The following is a 25626-nucleotide window of genomic DNA, read 5'->3' as shown; positions in this document are numbered from 1 at the left end:
TTCACTCTGTATGACAGACTCTAGGTCTATCCACCTCATTACAAATAGCTCAATTTCGTTTCTTTTTATGGCTGAGTAATATTCCATTGTATATATGTGCCACTTCTTCTTTATCCATTCATCCGATGACGGGCACTTAGGTTGTTTCCATCTCCGGGCTATTGTAAATAGAGCTGCAATGAACATTTTGGTACATGACTCTTTTTGAATTTTGGTTTTCTCAGGGTATATGCCCAGTAGTGGGATTGCTGGGTCATATGGTAGTGCAGTAAGGTAGATAGCTAGTGGGAAGCAGCCGCATGGCACAGGGATATTGGCTCGGTGCTTTGTGACAGCCTGGAGGGGTGGGATGGGGAGGGTGGGAGGGAGGGAGACGCAACAGGGAAGACATATGGGAACATATGTTTATGTATGACTGATTCACTTTGTTATAAAGCAGAAACTAACACACCATTGTAAAGCAATTATACCCCAATAAAGATGTTAAAAAAAAAAAAATAGTATGGAGAATATTCTATGGCTATGTATTGTAATTCATCCAAAAGTATATATGCCTAAATTACTTAGCCTGTTGCTGACTTCCTTAATCTGTTTTAGTCCTAATAATTTTGACCATTCAGTCTATTTTTTAATAAACACTGCATACAATAATGATAGAAAAACAAAAAGTTAAATTATCAATTAAAATACAATTACCAATATGGTGTACCAATGAAAGACTTCCGTTTGGCAATTGTAGCTGTTATCTGAGCAGACACTCCAAAATCAGCTATTAAAAAAAGAGACACGTTTAGAAAATAAAATAAAGTAAAATTATTTAAAAGTAACATATAATTATTTCCATTAAATTAATTTCACAGAAATGAGATATTCTCAAACATCACATTAAAATTTGTAACTCTAATGGACTAGCATTAAAATATCACAAAATAGTGCGTATGATAGCCAAATGGATTCCCATACATCCCCACATGAATCAAATGACAACAAAAGTCAAGATCAAATAATTTTGATGAGGAAGAGACAACTGAGAGAATCTAACCTGCCAGATTTAATGTTATAATTTCTAATTCCCAGGACCTGAAATTCAAGGAAAATCACTGGAAGGGACCTTAAGTAGGAATACATTCCATTCACTTCCTGCCAGATACATAACAACTGACATTAAAAAAAACAAAATCTCTATTGGTAAATCTATCTACCGTGAAAAGACAAACAGAATATTCCCCAAAATCTTACCTTAGCAATATATTCTAATACCAATAACAATCACTATCAAGAAATTTATTTTTATGTCAGTTTATTTTTATGTTGCTATTTTTTAAGTATATTGAGTTCTAATATTTTCTAGTTTTTTTAATGATGATTTCTAAATCTTTATAAACTAAGACATATTATACATAGGATGCCTTTGAGTAAGGCACATAATATTGACACAAATTTTAAATTGCAGATGGAAACTGTTCACTAAGCCATCAACAGTTAGATAACTGCTTTTCTCATATTTAGAGGTAGCTTAGGAAAATTTTATTATACGTAAATTATGATACTTTTAAATCTGATTAGTCCCTATTATAGGCTATAGGTCAAAATAGTTTAATCATATTTTTAGAAGATAAATATTTGCTTGAATTTTGATTTTATAGTGATATGTAGTTCAAAATAATTTTCATATTTGTTATTAAATACTTCATTTAATATCTAACAGACATAACTTTGTTTATAAAGTTACTATACTGTACATGTTTCCTGTCTTAAACTTTCAGATTAAGTTATTATTTAGGTATTGAACTATTTTAATAACTTGACAATCAAAAGTTACAAAATAAAAGTTACAGTTTCAAATAAAGCACGATTCAGCATCTAAATTACGTTCTTATATAACTAATACAGTGTTTCATTTTAAAAGCTTGTGTAAGCAGGTAGGATTTTTTGCATTACTGAGTTTTTGACTTTTGTTTGTTTGCCTTATTTTTTGGTCACAAGGTAATCTCGTATAGATTTCTTACTAGAAGTCCCACTCCTAGGGTTAGAGGTGAAAGAATTTTTAAGGGATATTATTTCACTATATCTTTATAATGAATCTGTCCCATGTGAAGGATAGACTTTATCCCCACTTAAGAGAAGAAGAAATAGATACAGAGAGATTACATATGTCATGTCCCGCAGTGAGATTTCCACCTAAAGATATATAGATGCTGCTGAGGGAGGGGAAACCTAGTCCTGGAGAGGAAAACATAAACTTACTATGTTTTGGAATAAATTTGTGCAAGTGACGAAATTAAAATTTACTTACCTAATTTCACATGACCATTATCCGTTAACAGAATGTTAGCTCCCTTCAAAGTGAGAACATTTTAGTTAAAGTAGGAAACATTTTATCAGAAAGCACATATAGAAGATTAAATATATATATTTAAAATAATCACAAGTGGCAGGCTTAACCCTAGAAACACTGACGATTTATAGTAGGCCCAATTAAAATGTTAAACCATTACATTCATAGGAAAATTTACTGTCCACTTTTTAGGCAATTTGACTATCCCTACATAATGTTCTGCCTTGCAAAAAGCTGCTATTAAAATAATATGAATGTTATTATGAAAGTGGCATATTAGTTTTAATCTGAATGCTATTTTCTTACTGATTAAGCGCTGTCACTATACTAAACTGTTACCTTACAATGGCATTATTCAGTTCCTTGAATTACATGTTAAACTTCATTGCCATTTCCTGTCCAAATCCACCAAAACACATCTCCCTTTCTAGGTACTTAACATCAGTTGAACCAATGCTAATGTGTAAGACTGAACCTTACTACTTAGTCTGTGGGGCTGTCCATCCTAATGTGTCTCTGCCCAGAGTATGGGGCCATTCAATACATAAACAACTAGGCACAGTCCCACAGAATTAAAATGTCACCTGTTTGCATGACCTAGCAGCATTTTTATCCACTTTTGCTTCTTGACCTAAGCTCAAAGAAGAAGGTGATAATAATGACTTCATCTTCAAAAAACTGAGAGCTTTTGGAGGAGGTAGAAATACTGCCTCTCAAAGGTACTACAGGCTCCCCACCCCTGTCCCGCCTCTGGGCAACTTTTAAATGAGGAAGCAAAAGTAATCCGCTATGGTTCAGGATGCAATCAATTTTGTAAGTATAAGGTCGGGGTAACAAATACTAGGAAGCCCCTTCCAGCCCCCAAAAGAGGAAGAAATAACCCAAACCTGCACCCCTTGATATTACTGCAACTCTAAGGAGTAACGGGAGAAATGAGAAAAAGGAAAAAGAAACTAGAGTAGGGATTTCAACTTGAATTAGGCCCTAGCTATCTAGACTTCTGCCAGAGTCTTCAGTTTGGTCTTTCCCCAGCTCCAGATTAATTTTTCTAAATTACAGTTTATATCATGTCACCTGCACTTATAATGCATTCTTCCATCCATCCATCTAGGTGTCCATTCATCCCTCTCTCCCTGAGACTACTAGCAACCAGATGCTACTTGAAGCTCTGGGGTTATAGTAATGAAAAAGTTCCAGCTCTCAAGGAGTTTACATCTAAGCAGGAGAGAAAGAAAATCTAAAAACAAATACACACACACACACACACACACACACACACACACACACACACACGAATGAATGAACCAATAAATGATTCAAAGCCAGGTAGAGATAAGCACTCTGAAGATAAAGCAGGAAGGGAAGGCCTCCCTAAGGCAGGGATATTTAAGCAGAGATCTAGTTGAAGAGAGGGTGCAGAGTCATGCCAAAATCTAGAAGAACATTCCAGAAAGAGGTAACAGCAAATACAAAGTCCTGGAACCAGAATGAACTCAACATATTCCAGGAACTCCAAGTTTAGTGTGCCTAGAACAGAATGAGTAAAACGAAGAAGAGTATGAAATGAGGTCGGAGAGGAAAGCAGGGGCCAGATCATGCATAACCTTAATGGCCACGGTAAAAACATCTGAATACTGTACTGAGTATGGTGGGAAGCCAACCGTGGTTTATAAGCAGGAGAGTGACAAGATCTGATTTACAAAGGTCACTTTGGTGTGAGGTAGAGAACTGACTGTAGGATCACTCAAGAATGGGAGCAGGGAAACCAGTTAGAAGGCTAGTCCAGAAGTCCAGGTGAGATATAATATAATGGTGGCTTAGACAGGGTAGAAATAGTGGTGATGGCTAGAATCTATCCAATTAGGCCCAAACTCTGAAGTCCAGCGCACGAGTTCTTGCATAGTGGAGCACCAAACCTCCTGGCCAACACCATCTCTTATCACTCTCCTACATTCTCTTCTCTTCAATTACATGGTACAGCCTTTATACCCCCTAAAATGACCCCACACTTTCTGACCTCTGTATCTTTGCTCACACTGTTCCTTCTGCTTAGAAGGCATTCCAACTTCCATTTCTGACAAAAATCTATCAATCCTTCCAGATCATTTAAGTGCCAATGACACAGAATCTTTCTTGATACACTTATCTTCTTAGGATCTCTCCCACCTTTGAATCCAAGGCTCTTTGCTTATGTCTTTTAAGTGGTTTATGAACAATACTTAGGGTAGAGGATCTCAGCAGGTGATCTGAGAGTCCACTGAAATTTCATGCAAAATTTGAAGGCATGTGCACAAGAGCATTTTTGGAGGAGAGAGTCCATGGCTTTCATCAGACTCAAAGAGCACATGATTCCCACACCCACATCCCCTGCAAAAAAGGGTTAGAACCTTTATGTTAGAGAAAACAAAAGGGGGAAAGAAAAAGCAGGAGGTAAGATGAATGAGGAAGAAGAAAAGAAAAGAAAAAATAAACAACAGAGAAAATATCCAGGCTGGGAAGACGGCAGTATCTTTGGAAACAACCTCAGAGTCCCAGGATAGGGGTGGTTTACCACAGCATGGCCCGTGTACCTGCTCTCCTCTGCCAGTTAAAGACCAGCAGAAAAGGTCAAGGCTTAGTTTATCCATTTTTATACATTATTAATGACAGTTCCTTAAGATTGCCAAAGTTTACTACAATATTCAAAGCATGAAACTTCCTAAAGACTGTAACTTAATGGAAGCTATGGACCTAATTTGCATTATATAAATAAATAACTACAAATAAGCTAAAATGTGTTATTAAAACATGAATCCACAATTGTACACTTTAAAAGGGTGAATTTTATTGTATGTGAACTGTATCTCAATAGAGTTGCTTTAAAAAAATTAATAAACCCTTCAAAGTATCACTCAATTTTATTATAGTAACATATTAAGATAACAAATTCATCAAACAGAATAACTGATACAATTTTGCTCAACAGTTTGGGGTCAGAATATTTAAAAATGAAGAGAGGGCCATTAGGTAAACATATGATATATACCTTTATATCCCTGTGCATTTTTCCTTTACTGTGAAGATAGTATAATCCCTGGAGTTTCAAAAAAAAAGAAAAATTAACAAGACTTTACTACAGAACACCCTTTGGGATTTAAAGTCATCAATGAGTAGTATTCTGTCTTATTTATTTACTCATCACAGAAAGCACTAGTGATAATCATTTTATTTTACCAGAGTATCCGAAAAGATAAAAGAATCGAGAAAATGAGAGGCGGAGCTCAGTCTGAACCACTAATTTTCCTAAGAGAAATAATTTTCACTAAACTCTGCAAATAGTTTGAAATAACTTTTTAAAAGTAAATATCCAATTTGTATCAGAATGAGTTTCAATCCCATAAGAATGCTTAATTTTCAAGCTTTTCTTTGGTATTAAGAGGAACATAAAAATAAATAACCAATCCATAGTGCTTAAATTTTAGGAGGTACATTATGATACTGAAGCTTTAACGTGTTTATTTGCAAATATAATTTGAGTTTACTACACAACTTTGAAATGTATTAAATTCAAGAGTTTACCAAACTAGAATATTTAAATCCTTACTCTGCTTAACAGGTAATGCACAATAATTAAACATTTAATTTAATAAAGAACATTACTTTTTAATTAACATTGAATTTACCTGTAGTGTTTCTCTGCTAACATATGCAATTTGCAGTTCTGACAGAGGTCCCGTTACTATAAGAGGAAAAAAATTAATGTTAATAAAATTAGTCAAAGTATGTTTTTCAATAAGAGACAAAGATTACAAGTTCCACTAAGCAATAGACTTAATATACTTAAATTCTACTAAAAAGTAAGCTTCATGAGGGAAGGAATTTTAAAAAATCTGATTTGCTTATTGTATCCCCAGTGTTTAGAACAGTGCCTGGCATGGAAAAGCTATTCAGTGTTTGTGGAATGAATAAAACATTGAAATAGTCACTGAAATTAATTACATTTTCATGTTTACACCTGATCATATTACCTCTTAAATGTTAAAAGAAAGAAAGCATGGCCAAGACGTTTAGCTAGTTTTTATTAAAGCTTTTTAAAAAAACTGACATGTAACATTGACTAGGTTAAAAATCAATACTTTTCCCCTAAAATTATTAGCTTTATAGATATAAAATTAATACATGTTCAATATAAAAAAATTCCAATCAACAGAGACAGGTCTTTTCCTTATCCAAACCAGTATTACTCAATAATAAACAATACCAATAGTTTGGCCTATAGTCTACCAGATGACTCAATGCATACATGTTTTATATAGTACAGGTATGTAGTGCACAAACACATAAACATAAATGGAATCATATTACACATACAATTCTGAAACTTGCCTCTTCACTTATCATGGACATCTTTCCATATCAATATACATAGCTTAACCATATAATATTTGAATATTTCCTCTGTGCACATCTTTCGACTTATGAAAAACATTTAAATAGTTTTCTCTTTCTCGCTATTAAATCACTTTAGAATAAAGAAGTTAAGTTAGGCAGGAAAAACTATTCTAGAAACTGAATCAAATTCCAACCATGAAATCACGTGCTAGACAGCGATCTCCCATTTACCTAAACTTGACAGCTTTGTAAAGATGCGTAGTTCAGAGTACTTGTATTTTACAATGGTGGAAGAGAGAAATCTATTTCACTTAGATTCTTTCGGGGACAAGACTAAGTTTAAATGAGGATAAACCATATAGAAACTAACTTCCGTGGCTTGTAAGCCTACTCTCATCCAGTAAGGTAGGCCTTCTTGAGATGTGTGTTCCCACAATACAGCAAATAAGATAACCTGAAAACCCTGAAAGTTAACACCAGGAAAAAAAATTTTAAATAATCTTTTAAATGCCTAGCTAAGCTCATAAACAGTCAGAGACTTGTCCAGAAGCCAAACGCAAAAACGAAAATGTAAAACAGAATGGTAAAAATGACAAATAGTCTAGTTGTCTCTTAGGGGAAGGCCAATCTTAGTAAGCTAGGGCTTTAGTTTTATCCCCTACATGGGCACAGAAGAAAAGGTTACAGCTCTGTAGAAGAAGAGTTAAAACAAACACCCACATAAAACCAGAATCCTTAAAGGGCTACACCCTCATTAAAATAGTGGACTAGCAGCAGATGACTAGGGATTTGTGTGTCACGGCCTGGGATCTGGACAGGAGAAAAAATGTTTCCTCTTAGAATTTAAAAGGCCTCTTCTTCACTCAGGTTTAGGGTTCAAATATATATAGAAAACAATGAGGTCACTGGGGTCCCAGGGAAAAAAAAATCCAACACTGTCGGAAGGACACACTCTCAAAAGCCATATGGAATTCCCCCTGAAGATGATCTCAAAATTATGAAACAAATGAGAAAAAAAATTCACCATAAATGATATAACAATGCATAAAGTTGTTAAAGGACAATATTAAACAGAAAGAAAAATGTTCAGTGAAAAATACAGACAAAAAATCTATTATGTTGGAACAATAAAAGGTTCTAATGTTAGTTCTCAAAGAAAAAGTAAACGGAAGGAGAGGAGAAGGAACTCATGAAAAAATGTAAAGTCAAAAGTTGCCCTGCTGCCCTCACCCTCGTGGTCAAAATATGTCCATGAATTCTCTAATACATCCCCCTCAAGAGCTGGAACTTAATTCCCTTCCTGAGTGTGGGCTGGACAGAAATGACTTGCTTTTAAAGAACAAATTGTGGTGGTAGTAACAGAATGCAAATTCTGAGACTACATCATAAAAGGTTTTATGGCTTCCTCCTTGCTCTCTGGCATCATTTCCTCTGGCAGAAGCCAGCTGCCATCCTGTGAAGACACTCAAGCTGTCCTATAGCGAGATCCTTGTGGCAAGGAATTGAGACCTCCTGCCAATAGCTATGTAAGTGAATCATCTTGAAAGCAAATCCTCCAACCTTAGTCAAGCCTTCAGATGACTACAGTTCCAGCCAAGAGCTTGACTGCACCCTCACGAGTGACCATGAGCTAGAATCATCCAGTTCGCAGACATTTGGTCCTGCCCCAAACCTCCCTAAAACTTTTGGTCCACACCAAAAGGCTCTTGATATTTGTTCATATTTGGTCCTGCCCAAAATGTCCATAAGACATTGGGTCCATGCCAAAAGATCCTTGATATCTGGTCCTGTCCAAAACCATGTGGCATGAACCAAATATGCTCATGGACATTCTGGACAGGACCAAATTTCAAGGATTTTTGGCATGGACCAAATGTCTTATGCATGTTTTGCCCTGTCCTGCAAGGGAAATCATCCAATTAAACCATTCTTGAATTCCTGACCCTTAGTAACTGAGATAATAAATGTTTGTTTTAAGATGACAAATTTTAAGATCATTGTTATACAGCAATAGATAACTAATATAGTTCTCCTTTCAGGAGAGTTAAATTTAAAACAATCATTTGGAGTAAATGATGGACGTAAGAGAAAATATAAAATTTGGCTTAATGGTACTTTATAAATAAGTGGAAATAATTTTAAAAAGGAGGCTTTAATCAAAAAAATTTTTGCATGATGGATCAAATTTGGTTTGTATACACCAGCAAAGAAACAAACAAAAACCCACAAGCACTGTGGTAATTAGAAAAGTAGAACTTGTCTTTCACCAAATAAGGTAATCCAGGATATTTATTCTACTCCCCATAGAATGACAACATGATGAAAGAGAGAGAGGAGAGGAGGAAAGAGACACACACAGAGAGAAATGGAGGTATATGTTTTATATGGTGATGCAAGTAGACAGCAGTGTAGACTACAGCCAAAGAGGAGTATACGTTGCCATGAGGAGGTTATCTGGTAGAAACCTGGGTGCAATCAGAGGTGTGCATACAGAGAAAGACAGGGTTTGGGGCTGCATATAAGCCTGTATATTCTTAGCATGCATGTTTGAGAGCATCCAAGTTAATACGAAATTATTTCTTCCACTGACCCAGTTGCTGTATAAACAAATCAGTACTAACAGATTCATATCACTATGTTACTTCCATCAGAGGGATGAAATGGAATAACAATCATGACAACCTATCTCTGTAACTAAATTGGCTTTCTTGCTTCTTAATGAAGAAAGCAGAATCAGACACCTAAGACCAATCATGTATATCTGATGGGATTACCAGACAATCTAAGACTAAAAAATAAGTATGCTTAAATAAACTAAAGATATAAAAGAAGGGATGAAAAATTACAAGGAAAGAATAAGACAAAAAATGGAAAGAGATGTGAAATAGAACCAAACAATTTCTAGAAATGAAAAATATGGTCACCAAATTAGGTGTACAATCAGTGAACTGGAAGATGGTTACGAGTACCCTCAGTGCTCTGAGGGATTAAAAAGTGGAAAAATGAAGCTCACTTTAAGAGACATGGAGAGCTAACGTACATCGAACTGAAATTCTAGAAGGAGAGATCAGAGAACCTGAAGGAGAAAATATTTGAAGGGATAATAATTGATCATTGTCAGACTTGAAAAAAGAACTAAAATCTTGGACATAAGCACTTCAAGTCCCAAGCAGGGAAAGTAAATCTACATTTAGATACTAGAAGCACCAGAAATAAAGAGAAAAATCTTAAAAGCAATTACAAAGAAAGGAAGATTACCTGTAAAGGATCAAGTCAGCAGAAAGTACCAAGAACTACAGAAACTAGAAGACAATAGTACAGCATCTTCGAAATGCTAACAAAAATACCTGTCAACGGAGAAAATGTGCCTATGCCCACTTAAACTATCATTTAAGAATGAGGATCAAAGACTGAGAGTTTACCACTAGAGGCCTAGCTGAAAAAATCTTCAGGAAGAAGGAAATTAAATCAGTAAGTGTGGAAACAATAGTAGAGAAATTAGTCCAAATGAAGACAAAAAAAGGGGAAAACAGCTTTTTGAATTTATAACAAGCTTCCAGAAATACCGTGTATGTTCTGCAATGCAAAATGATGACAAATATTTCTCAATTTTCACTAAAACTTTGAAATCAAAATGTCATTAATAAAAAGGAAAATTTTCTCAAATATGAAGAATAGCCACACACCTAAAAAAAATATTCTCAGAAAATAACTTTTTTTTGTTTTTCTTGCCTCCTTTGTCATAGATTAGTTGACCATAGGTGTGTGGGTTCATCTCTGGGCTTTCTATCCTGTTTCACTGGTCTATATTTCTGTTTTGTGCCAGTACCATACTGTCTTGATTACTGTAGCTTTGTAGTATAGTCTGAAGTCAGGGAGTCTGATTCCTCCAGCTCCGTTTTTTTTTTCAGTACTTGGGCCTCTCACTGTTGTGGCCTCTCCTGTTGCGGAGCACAGGCTCCGGATGCGCAGGCTCAGTGGCCATGGCTCACGGGCCTAGCCGCTCTGCGGCATGTGGGATCTTCCAGACCGGGGCACGAACCCATGTCCCCTGCATCGGCAGGCGGACTCTCAACCACTGCGCCACCGGGGAAGCCCCAGCTCCGTTTTATTTTCCTCAAGATTGCTTTGGCTATTCGGGGTCTTTTGTGTCTCCATACAAATTTTAAGATTTTTTGTTCTAGTTCCATAAAAAATGCCATTGGTAATTTGATAGGGATTGCACTGAATCTGTAGACTGCTTTGGGTAGTATAGTCATTTTCACAATATTGATTCTTCCAATCCAAGAACATGGTATATCTCTCCATCTGTTTGTCTCATCTTTGATTTCTTTCATCAGTGTCTTATAGTTTTCTGAGTACAGGTCTTTTACCTCCTTAGGTAGATTTATTCCTAGATATTTTATTCTTTTTGCTGCAATGGTGAATGGGATTGTTTCCTTAATTTCTTTCTGATCTTTCGTTGTTAGTGTATAGGAATGCAAGAGATTTCTGTGCATTAATTTTGTATCCTGTAACTTTACCAAATTCATTGATTAGCTCTAGTAGTTTTCTGGTGTCATCTTTAGCATTTTCTATGTATAGTACCATGTCATCTGCAAGCAGTGAAAGTTTTACTTCTTTTCCAAGTCGAATTCCTTTTATTTCTTTTTCTTCTGATTACTGTGGCTAGGGCTTCCAAAACTATGTTGAATAAGAGTGGTGAGAGTGGACATCCTTGTCTTGTTCCTGATTTTAGAGTAAATGCTTTCAGTTTTTCACCATTGAGAATGATGGTTGCCGTGGGTCTGTCATATATGGGCCTTTATTATGTTGATGTAGGTTCCCTCTATGCCCACTTTCTGGAGAGTATTTTTTTTTTTTAATACATTTACTTATTTATTTGTTTTTGGCTGAACTGGGTCTTCATTGCTGCATGCGGGCTTTCTCTACTTGTGGCGAGCCGGGGCTACTCTTTGTTGTGGTGCACAGGCTTCTCATTGTGGTGGAGCACGGGCTCTAGGTGTGTGGGCTTCAGTAGCTGTGGTACGTGGGCTTCAGTACTTGTGGCTTGCAGGCTCTAGAGTGCAGGCTCAGTAGTTGTAGCACACAGGCTTAGTTGCTCCGTGGCATGTGGGATCTTCCCGGACCAGGGCTCAAACCCGTGTGCCCTGCATTGGCAGACAGATTCTTAACCACTGCGCCACCAGGGAAGCCCTCTGGCGAGTTTTAATCATAAATGTGTGTTAAATTTTGTCAAAAGCTTTTTCTGCATCTATTGAGATGATCAGTAGGTTTTTATTCTTCAATTTGTTAATGTGGTGTATCACATTGATTGATTTGTGTATATTGAAGAAACCTTGCATCCCTGGGATAAATCCCACTTGATCATGGTGTATGATCCTTTTAATGTGTTGTTGGATTTTGTTTGCTAGTACTATGTTGAGGATTTTTGCATCTATATTCATCAGTGATACTGGTCTGTAATTTTCTCTTTTTTGTAGTATCTTTGTCTGGTTTTAGTATCAGACTGATGGTGGCCTTGTAGAATGAGTTTGGGAGTGTTCCTTCCTCTGCAATATTTTGAAAGAGTTCGAGAAGGATGGGTGTTAGCTCTTCTCTAAATGTTTGAAAGAATTCACCTCTGAAGCCATCTGGTCCTGGACTTTAGTTTCTTGTAAGATTTTTAATCACAGTTTCAATTTCAGTGCTTGAGATTGATCTGTTTATATTTTCTATTTCTTCCTGGTTCAGTCTTGGAAGGTTGTGCTTTTCTAAGAATTTGTCCCTTTCTTCCAGGTTGTCCATTTTATTGGCATAGAGTTGCTTGTAGTAGTCTCTTAACGATGCTTTGTATTTCTGTGGGGTCTCTTGTAACTTCTCCTTTTTCATTTCTAATTTTATTGATTTGAGTCCTCTCCCTCTTTTTCTTGATGAGTCTGGCTAAAGGTTTATCAATTTTGATTATCTTCTCAAAGAACCAGGTTTTAGTTTCATTGATCTTTGCTACTGTTTTGTTTCTATTTCATTTATTTCTACTCTGATCTTTATGATTTCCTTCCTTCTACTAACTTTGGGTTTTGTTTGTTCTTCTTTCTCTAGTTCCTTTAGGTGTAAGGTTAGACTGTTTGAGATTTTTCTTTTTTCTTGAGGTGGATTGTACTACTATAAACTTCCCTCTTAGAACTGCTTTTGCTTCATCCCATAGGTTTTGGATCGTCGTGTTTTCATTGTCATTTGTCTCTAGGTATTGTTTGATTTCCTCAGTGATCTCCTGGTTATTTAGTAGTGTATTGTTTAGCCTCCATGTGTTTGTGTTCTTTACGGTATTTTTCCCCTGTAATTGACTTTTAATCTCATAGTGTTGTGGTTGGAAAAGATGCTTGATATGATTTCAATTTTCTTAAATTTACCAAGGCTGGATTTGTGACCTAAGATGTGATCTATCCTGGAGAATGTTCCATATGCACTTGAGAAGAAAGTGTAATCTGCTGTTTTGGGATGGAATGTCCTATAAATATCAATTAAATCTGGTCTACTGTGTCATTTAAAGCTTGTGTTTCCTTATTAATTTTCTGTCTGGATGATTTGTCCATTGGTGTAAGTGAGGTGTTAAGTCCTCCACTATTACTGTGTTACTATCAATTTCCTCTTTTATAGCTGTTAGCATTTGCCTTATGTATTGAGGTGCTCCTATGTTGGGTGCACATATATTTATAATTGTTGTATCTTCTTCTTGGATTGATCTCTTGATCATTATGGAGTGTCCTTCCTTGTCTCTTGTAACATTCTCTATTTTAAAGTCTATTTTATCAGATATGAGTATTGCTACTCTAGCTTTCTTTTGATTTCCACTTGCATGGAATATGTTTTTCCATCCCCTCACTTCCAGTCTGTATGTGTCCCTAAGTCTTTAGTGGGTCTCTTTTAGACAGCATATATACAGGTCTTGTTTTTTTATCCATTCAGCGAGCCTGTGTCTTTTGGTTGGAGCATTTAATCCATTCACATTTAAGGTAATTATCAATATGTATGTTCCTATTACCTTTTTCTTAATTGTTTTTTTTTTTTTTTTTTTTGTGGTACGCGGGCCTCTCACTGTTGTGGCCTCTCCTGTTGCGGAGCACAAGCTCCGGACGCGCAGGCTCAGCAGCCATGGCTCACGGGCCCAGCCGCTCCGTGGCATGTGGGATCCTCCCAGACCGGGGCACAAACCCATGTTCCCTGCATCGGCAGGCAGACTCTCAACCACTGTGCCACCAGGGAAGCCCTTGGGTTTGTTTTCGTAGGTCCTTTTCTTCTCTTGTGTTTCCCACTTAGAGAAGTTCCTTTAGGATTTCGTGTAGAGCTGGTTTGGTGACACTGAATTCTCTTAGCTTTTTCTTGTTTGTAAAGCTTCTGATTTCTCTGTCAAATCTGAATGAGAACCTTGCTGGGTAGAGTATTCTTGCTTGTAGGTTCTTCACTTTTATCACTTTAAATATATCATGCCACTCCCTTCTGGCTTGTAGAGTTTCTGCTGAGAAATCAGCTGTTAACTTTATGGGAGTTCCCTTGTATGTTATTTGTCGTTTTTCCCTTGTTGCTTTTAATAATTTTTGTCTTTAATTTTTGTCAATTTGATTACAATGTGTCTCTGTGTGTTTCTCCATGGGCTTATCCTGTCTGGGACTCTCTGTGCTTCCTGGGCTTGGGTGGCTATCTCCTTTCCCATGCTAGAGAAGTTTCTGACTATAACCTTTTGAAATATTTTCTCTGGTCCTTTCTCTCTCTCTTCTCCTTCTGGGACCCCTATAATGTGATTGTTGGTGCATTTAATGTTGCCTCAGAGGTCTCTTAGGCTGTCTTCATTTCTTATCATTCTTTTTTCTTTATTCTGTTCTGCGGTTGATTTCCACCATTCTGTCTTCCAGGTCACTTATCCGTTCTTCTGCCTGAGTTATTCTCCTATTGATTTCTTCTAGTGTATTTTTCATTTCAGTTGTTTTATTGTTCATTTCTGTCTGTTTGTTCTTTAATTCTTCTAGGGTTTGTTAAACATTTCTTGCATCTTCTCGATCTTTGCCTTCATTCTTTTTCTGAGGTCCTGAATCGTCTTCACTGTCATTATTCTGAATTCTTTTTCTGGAAGGTTGCCTATCTCCACTTCATTTAATTGTTTTTCTGGGGTTTTATATTGTTCCTTCATCTGGGACATAGTCTTCTGCCTTTTAATTTTGTCTGTGCTTCTGTGATTGTGGTTTTTGTTCCACAGGCTGCAGGACTGTAGTTCTTCTTGCTTCTGCTGTCTGCCCTTCAATTTTTTTTTTTAATAATACATTTGAAAAATTGTTTTATTTTATTTACTTATTTATTTTTTGCCTGTTTTGGGTCTTTGTGGCTGTGTGTGGGCTTTCTCTAGTTGTGGCGAGCGGGGCTTACTCTTTGTTGCGGTGCATGGGCTTCTCACTGCGGTGGCTTACCTTGTTGCAGAGCATGGGCTCTAGGTACGTGGGCTTCAATAGTTGTGGCACGTGGGCTCAGTAGTTGTGGCACCTGGGTTAGGTGCTCTGCAGCATATGGGATCTTCCCAGACCAGGGCTCAAACCCATGTCCCCTGCAATGGCAGGTGGATTCTTAACCACTGTGCCACCAGGGAAGTCTCAGAAATAACTTTTCATGAAGCAGAAATGTTCCCATGTTTTTCCTTCTGGCTTTCTTTTGGCCATGTGGCACGGCATGCAGTATCCTAGTTCCCCAACCATGGATCCAACCTGTGCCCCTTGCAGTGGAAGTGTGGAGTCTTAACCACCGGAGCACCAGGCAAGTCCCTCCTTCTGGCTTTCAAGGCTCTCTAGATCTGACCACACTCTCCAAATACACCCCAGACAGACCAGTGAGAGTGATCTAACATGTCACACCTTCACATCACTGTGCTGCTAGAGTACACTTGTGTCTCTTCTTTGTATCCATGGTTTACCTATCTTTTAAAGACCAATTTAAAGCCCACTTTCTTCATTAAGCCTTCTAAAACAGTTCCAGAAAATCTATCCTTTCCTGTTTCCTATTCCAACTGAACTAACTATATATAATATACCTTCTTTAGAATTAGCAAATAATTCAACTGCATGTAATTTCTCAACTTATAAAGTGAATGCTCCTTTCGTCTGTATATATCTTAAATATCCTTATGTATCCAAATAGCATAATGATAAAACACACTTTCCTCAAAACAACATTAATGTTTAACATAGTAAATAACTGTATTTTAAGAAATTCTACTTAATCTCTTTCACATATACTTTGGTCTTACCATGATAAATATCCTGTAAAGAACCACCTCCACAAAACTCCATGCAAATCCAAAGTTTATCTCGCCTATAAAAAGAAAATAAGCATTATCACATTTTCATGATTAAAGTTATTTGAAGTAACAAGTATTTTAAGGTCATATGCCAATACCTTGAAAAACCACATAAATGCAATGTGCTAAGAGAAAAGCTAATATCTATGAGTAAACGAATTACTTAACATAATGTGTTGCTGTAACTCAACCCAAGGATTTAATCCTTAAAATACACAATTTGTAGGATGTAAAGATGTCATTTGGCACATCCAAATGAGAGAAAATGTCCCTTTAGTTAAAAAGTCCCCTCCCTCACAGTTTATCCATCTACCCTATGACTGCATTATAAAAGTTAAATGTTAATTAAAAGGTTCATACCAAAAATTACATAGAGAAGATTCATCAGAGAATAGCCAATACATCTCAAAGTGTACCACTTTGATGGCTCTTCTCATTGACAAAACAGACAAAATGTAAACTTTACCCTCATATCTAGACTCAACAAAGATCTTTCCAAAATAACCTTTGTTAAAAATTTATCACTCACTTGTCTTTAGTAGCATTTCTCTTTCACATTCACATTATAAGACAGCATAACCACATAGCCACAGGAGAAATAATTAGCAAAACCATAATCTTATTCCTTTGTTGAATCATTCATTACTTCATCTCAAAATGTAACAGGAAATGTACTATTCTTGGGGGGCAGAGATGGAATAGAAAGTCTCTGAACTCAGCAAGCTCAGTCTAACACGGAAGAAAGATTCTGCCTTAATAATATGTTGGAGTCTTTTACCACTGCATTCACAGCGCCTAGAAGGATACCAGTAAATGAATACTTATTTCAGAAATGAATGAATGCATGAGTAATTGAAATAATAAACAAATCGATTAGTACCAGGATCAGCAAATTATGGCCAGTGGGCCAAATCTAGCCTGCTGCCTGATTTTGTATAGCCCAGGGACTATGAATGGTTTTCATATTTTTAAACGGTTGGGGGGGTGGTTTCAAAAGAAGAATATTATTTCTTGACATGTGACAGTTCTGTGAAATTCAAATTTTAGTGTCCATGTGAAGGTATGTTGGAATACAGTCACACTCACTCATTTACATATTATCTATGGCTGTTTTTGTACTAAAACAGCAGAGGTGAGCAACTGTGACAGAGAGAAACATACGAAGTCCACAAAGCCTAAAATATTTACTATATGGTCATTTACAGAAAAGGTTTGCTGACCCTTGGACTGTATTATAGTTTGATTAATGCACAATTCAGGCATGTATAAAGTTCTGTGAGAACCCAGAGGTAAAAATAATTAGGAGAGTCAATGGAAATTTTAAGGGAGGAAATAACATTTGAGTTGGGTCTTGAAGTTAAAGTAGGAATTCACCACTAAGAGACAGGGAAAGGGCCTGTGCAAAAGAATGAAAATTTGATGACACATTTTAGAGACCGTGGGTGATTTAGCGTGAGTTGAACTCAGGCTACCTGAAGAGAGAATGGCAGGAAGTGAAGCTAGAATAGGCTGAGGTCATACTGTAAAACAGTGGTTGGTTTGTATATTCCTCCGTTTAGTTACTTTCATCTGGATAGTCTCTAGTTTGTCAATGTCTCTTAAAATGTGGCACCCAGAATCAAGTACTAGTCTGAATACTGCATGAACAGTGCATTAACAAGTGGAGCTGTTATCAGGATTGGACCACATATGGCAGTGGTGGTGTGATTAAGCAGACCTGAGAGGTGAGCTGACTTGGTTGGGTGTGATGGACCATGCACCATATATCAAGGGAACACAACCTGTCAGTGTGAAGGTCAGCAAACTTAAAAGAGTACAGAGTAAAAAGTACCATGATTCTAGAGGCAAAGCTGAAGATAGTGAAGCCCAGAGAAAGAAATCAGGACCTCAAATTCACAGGTGGTCCACATACCAGTGAAACTGAGTCATGACTGCTGACGGTAAAGTATGACCTAGTTGCCCAGTGGCCTGGTTTGAATAACTCACAGAATGGATGCCTGGGGGCTGGCAGATGCATGGTCTCATCCGAAACGATGAAGGCATTTATGACTGGTGACTGTTACACAGGGAGAAATCTAAATCCCCCTGAGAATCAAACAATTATGTCCTTTATATGAACACTTCTATTTCTTATTAACTTCAGCTTCTTAGCAACTGCATTCAACTGCTGGTTTGCAGTTTGAAGTTAACTAAAACCTCTAGATCTTTTTTTACATAGAAGTGGTCAGATGAGTTTCCTTTCTAGCTCCCTATTTGTATATCTGGTTCACTGAAACTATGCACAGGACCTTGTCCTTATTTGTTAAATTTCATCCTTAAAAGGAAAAAAAAAGAAGTTTTCACATGCATCTTATTAGCTCTCCAATTATTTTACTTAAAATAATTGGAGACACTATTGTGACACTATTTCTAAGTGTAAATACACCCCTCCTACCCCACGCTCCAGAAGTTGGTTAGAAAGCCCCTAATCAGGAGCAAGAGCTTTGCGTATAAACTATGTGGACCTGCACTACTGAGTTTACTAATGAGCTTAAGGAGCATTAGGAGTAACTTTTCCACTGGTGACATGAATGGCACTCTAACTACGTAGACTGCTCAGAATGACCATTTGGCACCTCTCTGTGCCTCTGCTTAAACTGAGGTATAAAACTGGCAAGTCTATCAACCAATATTCTTTGAAATGATGCTTAGACTCCAATTTAATATGTGTAATGCAGGATTTCATAGCCTGATCTCTCTAGACTGAGTCCTTCCTCTAGAACAGTGATTCTCAAAGTGCGGTCTGGAGGCCTCTGAGAGTCCTGGAGATCCTTTCAGGGGGTCAGCAAAGTCAAACTCATTTTCATAACAACACTAAAAATTATTTGCCCTTTGCACTCTGTCTTGAAAATACAGTGGAGTTTTCCAGACACTACAGGAGCAGGAAGTGTGATGATGATGTCATCCCTCTGACAGTTACTGGAATATGTGCTTATGTATTCTTGTTTCAAATGTTTCTCAATTTTAATATCTAATATAGTAAATATCAATAGATATAACCCACACAAACCAAAGCTCTTTGGGGGTACTCAATCATTTTTAAGAGTGTAAAATAAAAGGGGTTCTAAGACCAAAGTGCTTGAGAACTACTGCTCTAAAATATTTTCACATCTGCTGCACATGAAACTTTCATATAAAATTCCTGCCTCAAGGGCTTAAGCAACAGGCAGCAGGGACTTCTCACATCTCACAGAAACTGGCTGAATTGTTTTGGGGTCTGCTCAGGATAAGTAAACTGCTTAGTAAAGGACCTGGACTATACGCCCAATGAACGTAAGCTGTTTTCTACTCCTTTTGTTGTATTTTGTCTTGTTGTGTTTTATTTATGTGAGGCACCTTAAACTGCTCCTGGAACTCAGTGAAGGTGTAATTAAGTAAACTTGCCTTTTTCTTTTTTTTAAGAAAAAAAATAGAAGAGAGATGGGATTGATTTGACATAACTTCTTACTAAAGTAATGCTAATCACCACTTCCTTCCTATAAGCGCTCACTAATTATGTGATTAATAATTTATCTTAGATGTTTGCTGGGGACAGATGACTGACATCAAGTTTAACAGTCTGTATTTTCTAGAAATCACCTTTTCCTTTCCTTTGCAAATTGGTCAATGCTGATCACTAATCTTTTGACACCCCTCCTATTTGTCAAGACACTCACCGACAGTGGATGACAATCATGTCTGCTATATTTTCAGTATAGTAATGAGATATAATTTATATAAATCTAAAAGGCTTACATTCATTTAAAGTGTCTGGTGCTCTATAATTATCTAGTCACCTATCTGTACTTCAATTCCTTCTTAATAATGCTTTTATTAAGCATTATTTTCCTACCCTTTCCAGTTTGAAAACAATTCTCCTTGTAAAGAAAATGGATGCAGGAAATGAGTTCTCTGCTTTCTTACATATTTCAATATTATACCATCCTCTACTTGAAGCTGGTCTACTCCCTTTCCCACCTTGCTTAAAAACACAATTTTCTGTTCACTCTATGTAAAATGACTTTCCAACTTACAGACTGAGAAAAAAAAAATCATAATTATATATTTAATACTTTACCTTTTAAGATGCCTAAAACACTTTACCTTTACAACATTCTATTTAGTTAAGTCTGCTATTATCAAAAACGCCTGAATATTTAGAGTCTATTAGAAAAATGACTTCCATCTGTTCTAAGAATGTCTCTCTTGTGATGGTAAATCTGCATTTGCTTTTGGTCACTCACCAAGCCATCTGCCTAACGGGAAAGGACTTGAATCAGATCAGTCCATTTGATGCAGGCCAATAAATTACAAAATCTTTGTCCCTGGGTATCTGAACTAAAATAAAATTAATCACTGAGGTAAATATACAATATATCACTATTAATTCTCTGGCTCAACAAATCCTTATAATTCTTCTTTCTTATTCTGTAAAATTATCTTTCTATATGACAAGGAATAAAAAAATAAGTAGAGGGGGGAAAAGTTCACTATTTTCATCTTCTAGTTCAATGTTTACTAGAGCATATAGGAACTAACATTCTAATAACTATTTCATTAAATTAAAGAGGTTATCATTTCTAAAACACACCTTTTAATCTTCCCACACTGAACTAAGTATAATTATTTATGTATTTTGCCCAAATATAACATGATTTAAAAAGAAAAATAAAATATGAGCATGATCACCAAGGATAAACAGCTCTCAAACGTCTGCTAGAAACTAGCAGACCAGTCACTCTCCCGGGACAGGATGCCTAGTCATGCCCCACACTGCTGTACCCTGTACTTTACTGTAGGCTATCTTGTTGACCAAAGCACTTGCCAATGGCTACTCCATCACATTCAGCAAAATAATTCAACTGTAACCTCAACTGTCAATGTGAAAAACGAAAAGTTTAATAACTGCTAGATGTTTTAGTTTAGGATAGCTCATGTTAATGTGTGCTGAATTAAAATGTTGTGGTTCATTTTTAAACAAATAGGCAAAAACGACCGCATTCCAAAAAGTTATACGTAACCCATCCACCTTCTTCCCCTTTAACAATGAGGGGTAGCTATGTATTCAGAGGATACAAGGTGACCTATTTCTCTATAATTGTACTTAACACTCCCAGTTTGGCATAATATTTGACAAAGAACGGGTCACTGGACAGCAGTCCTATGTGAAGTATGTTCCCCAAAAGAAACCACTGCACAGTTAAATCAGTTTTAGAAATGTCATATACTACAGTCTTCTCTTCTCTTGGAAATTAACAACGCCACTGGTATTTTAAGGTCTCTGAGAAATCCTGTGGGGGGGGGGGAGTGGGGCACAGAATAGAAGGAGAAAGGGAAGGAGGAGGTGTGGAGAGGGAAGAAAAGGTGGGAAAAGGAGGAGGAAGATTAGAAAGAGGGGAAGAAAGGGGATGGAATGTTGGGAAGGGGAGAATGGAGAAGAGGAAGAAGGGGAAAAGATAACAGAGCAGAGGGCAGAGGGAAAATGAAGAAGAGAAAGAAGAAATACAACTTCTCTAATTTTGTTTAGTTCGCTACATCCCCCAATTATTTTTTCCATAGACCCATTTTTTCACATATCAGCATCCCTCTGAACAGATGTTCCGTAGAAATACCCCAGCAATACTGGTATAAAGAAGTATCTCATAAGGTAGTTCCACCAAATTTCTTAAAGAGGACCATTAGTGAAAAACTGGTAAAATCCAAATGCAGTATCTTAGTTTAGCTAACATATTGTACCAGTGTTAATTTCTTAGTTTTGACAAATGTCCCAGGGTTATGTAAGATGTTAACACCAGGGAAAGCTGCGAGAACTCTTTGTACTATCTTTGCAACTTTTATGTAAATCTAACATATTCCAAGATTAAGTTTCCTTTTTTAAAAAAAGACAGTAGCTGGGTATAAACTAAAGTGACTTAATTTACTTTATTTTCATAGTGTGAGCATTCAAAAACGCATTTTCAGTTAAGATTCTGTGGTTTCCCTGGCAAGTCCTGTCTCTGGCTCTAGAAAAAAAATTTCTTCCAGTTTCTATATAACTCAAGGGACTACAAGTCCTGGCAAGTCCTGTCTCTGGCTCTAGAAAAAAAATTTCTTCCAGTTTCTATATAACTCAGGGGACTACCATCTCTTTCTTGGATTACTGTAATAAATGTACCGTATAAAATTAACTGACTCCTTGTCTCAATACCCTACACCCCAAGTCCATTCCCCCATAGAATATACTACCTCTGTGTTAAAACCTTCCAACAAGTATGCTCAATACATATAGGTCCTAATTAAGGCATAAAAGGTTTCTTTTTTGCCTAAATCTCCACAGCCTTAACCTGCTGAACTACACCCTTTCCCCTTAAACTCTAATATGAGATTATTTGCTATCTCCTGAACACTTCATGATTTTTTCATGCATCCATTTCCTTTGTCAGAAATTACAATTTTCTACATACATATACACACCACAGTAAATGCATACTAATCCTCTAACACCCAGTATTTGGGAATAACATCATTCAAAGAGCTCTCTCTGATTCCCTTTGACAAAATCAGATATTCTACCACATCTTTATCACTTTATATCTTACGTCAAAATGATTACTGCACCTAGCATTGCAATTATTTGCTCATGTCTATTTTTTCTATTCAATAGTAAGCTCCTTAAAGGCAAGGACTGTTTTATCTATCTTAACATCTCCAGAAATCAATACAGCACTCTAGACATCCTAAGAAATAATGTAAACACACTTTGTAAGTGGTGATGATTCATAAATATATTATTACTATGAGTTAAATCATGTTCATCTAAACTACTACTCTGGATTTCAAAGGTTTAAAATATCTGATCTAAATAAAAGTGTTTTCGGTGCATGGATCTGACCTTCTGACAGCTCATCTTTTGAGGATCATTTGCTGTTCGTCAAAGCTGAGCATTATGAGTTCAGACTAGAAAGGAATGTTCCAATTTTCTTAATTTATTCTTAAAGGATATGCTGGGCGAAGGAATGCTTAGAAGAATCTGAAGTTAAGATCATTCTTTGCTTAAAAGAAGCAATCGTTTAGCTCTACTGAGAATAAAGAATAGGTCTATGGTGATTTAAATCTGTTGTTTTGTAAATATACACACAGAAATACACAGATAAAAATATTTACCACACCAGGTCTATTTACTTTAAATTCTAAACTTTCAGAGAAAAGTTTTCTCTATCCAGTTCTTGTTGTACAGTATGTGTAATTAGGCACTTAATAAACACAGGCTTTTAATGATGTTGAAGAGCAAGTAAGGACGGCCCCATCAAGAGTATCAGGCTTCTCTTTCTTACAGGAGCTCAGTCTCAATATTCCTTTGGGAAGTGAGCATAGCTCACTATAACCCTGTTATAAAATACGCTTCTGAACTTAATTATTTGCTGGTCATCTATTCAGTAAATTCATAGGGTTAAGTCTGATTTCCTGGAGGGGAAATTTATTAATGGTCAAACCACGTTACTTCAGTTTACTCAATTTTTTGGTCCAAATTTGTTATAATAGGCTATAATGCAACAAGATAGAAGGAAGAAGGTCAATAAGAACAGTATATATTTTAGGGGGTTTGTATCAAGTTCAAACAAACAAGCTCATTGCCTTCTGAAAACTCATTCAGTAATGAGAAAGAAGCCAAGAAACCATGTTCCCTCTGAGACTAAATCTGCCATTTCTGGACTAAGTAATATGTACACCAAAAAGACTGCTGGCTAGGTACCTGCAGAGCCAGGTTTAAATCCCAGCACCAACAATGAGTAGCTGGATAACCTAAAGAAGTCATTTATCCAGCAGTCTCTCTTCTATCAGCAAAAAAAAAAAAAAAAAGTGGGCTAAGTGACAAGACCTCTTGGTCCCTTCTAGCTCTAACACCCCACAAGGCTAATCATTATCCCATAGTCCAAATTTGCCTGAGTCTAGACTTTAATTAGTGAAGCAGGGAAGAATTTCTATAGAAGAAAAGAGCTAAAGAAAGAGAGGATTAATCGCTGTTCCACATTATACTACCAATTGCTTTTGTATCACTTTCATCAACTATACGTTACAGAATAAAATTATATGTTTAAATCAGTTTTCCTATATCAGATCATACAACTCCAAATGAACACGCTTTATTTAAAAAAAAAAAAAGAATGACCCTAATTTTGTCTGTTTCACGACGGTTTCTGGGCAGTTTTGCTCTCTGTATCCTTATACTTAGATTAAAATAAAAGTATCCTCTAAAAAAAATCCATCGAGTTACACACAAAACAGAAACTTGCACACTGTTCTGTATGTATACTATGCTTCAATTTAAAAGGTTTACTTGTAAAAAAAAGGATATTCAAAATACAGTCAGAATACATGGTTCCTGATATCTAAAAGTAAGTACAATTGTTGTTAGGCATAACCTCAAATTGGCTCTCTTGTAGCATGTCTCATGGTTAAGGTTAAAGAGTGTGTTACTACAGAGTTGTGCTATTTTGCCCCAAGTCTCAACAAAAATGAATACAAACCCAGAAGGAATTCTGTATTCCGGTAACAAGATCAAACGTTTTGCTGCCTAACCTGTGTGGGAAGGCTCTTGCCTAAGTAACCCAGAAAGTCAAATGTCCAGTTTAGCTTAATGTTACTTTTTTGAATTTTGAGGGGTGGGGTGGGTGGGTGTGAAGTACTGGAAGTTTATTTGGTCAGCTTTTTTGGCAAGGAAGTAGAAAGGCCAAGTCAAAAGTCATGTGATCCATAAGCACAATACCACAGAAAGAACTAGGACCCTCCTCTGTCAATAACTTGAAATGAGACTGTGAACTAAATACTCGATGTGAAACTCTCAAACACCTTATTTGTAAAATGGAAATAATATTTACCATAGAGTAATATTCCTAAGAGCGTTGTTGAAAAGATCAAATTAGGCACTAACCTGACGGTATTTAAAAAACAGTTAACAGTAATAGTAATCATAGCAATAGTAGTAGCAATACAAGTTAACATTTATTGAGCATTTATTATATGCTCTAACCATTGTTCTTAACACTTTACTTATACTTACCAACTACCCTTGTAGTTATCACATCATGTATCTATTATTATTATCCTTATTTTATAGATGAGGAAATGGAGGCACAGAGTGGTTAAGTAATTTGCCATAAGTCACAAAGTTAGTAAGTGATGGAGTCAGGACTCAACCAACCCAACCAACCTGACTCCAGAACTCAAGCTCTAAACTACCAACTACACTACTGTCTCTGTGGCAAAAAGATCATGCTCATTTCACCACACCAAGGTTGCCATGTAAGTGGGTGGGGATCTCCTGGAATAACAGGTTAGGCTTTGGATGGTCCCATATTTCTGGAAGACTCAGAACATGTTTGAGAAATTCTCAGTTCAATGTCCCTGGGGAAACACAAAAACTCTTAAAAAAAGATCTGTTTGCTCTTGGGGGAAGAAAACTTTGTAATGCTTCTCCCAAATGAGTCTAAGTAGGATCATTTTGTTAGGACCAATAACAGTGAAACAAATTGTTTTGAAGTGACAATTTACATGTGTTGGCAGAAATCAGTTATTTGTATCATGAGCTTAAATGATT

The 25626-nt window shown here is 36.5% G+C and overlaps 1 protein-coding gene across 4 annotated transcripts in view; it reads right to left on the bottom strand.

Moving 5' to 3' along the window:
• The window catches only part of MAP4K3 (mitogen-activated protein kinase kinase kinase kinase 3), a 193825-nt gene that overhangs the window by 78272 nt on the left and 89927 nt on the right, over positions 1–25626 (bottom strand). For all 4 annotated transcript variants that reach the window (XM_019942766.3, XM_019942767.3, XM_019942768.3 and 1 more), the window contains 5 exons: positions 15981–16045; positions 6001–6056; positions 5364–5411; positions 2297–2339; positions 697–769 (listed from right to left, as the gene is read on the bottom strand). In XM_019942766.3, the coding sequence (XP_019798325.1) occupies positions 697–769; positions 2297–2339; positions 5364–5411; positions 6001–6056; positions 15981–16045 (285 nt within the window). The remainder of the gene's footprint in view (positions 1–696; positions 770–2296; positions 2340–5363; positions 5412–6000; positions 6057–15980; positions 16046–25626) is intronic.

The sequence above is a fragment of the Tursiops truncatus genome, chromosome 14 (genome assembly GCF_011762595.2).
Source record: "Tursiops truncatus isolate mTurTru1 chromosome 14, mTurTru1.mat.Y, whole genome shotgun sequence".
NCBI classification, from domain to species: Eukaryota; Metazoa; Chordata; class Mammalia; order Artiodactyla; family Delphinidae; genus Tursiops; species Tursiops truncatus.
Note: the sequence above shows the minus strand (reverse complement) of the source record. Positions and strands in the feature narration are given on the sequence as shown.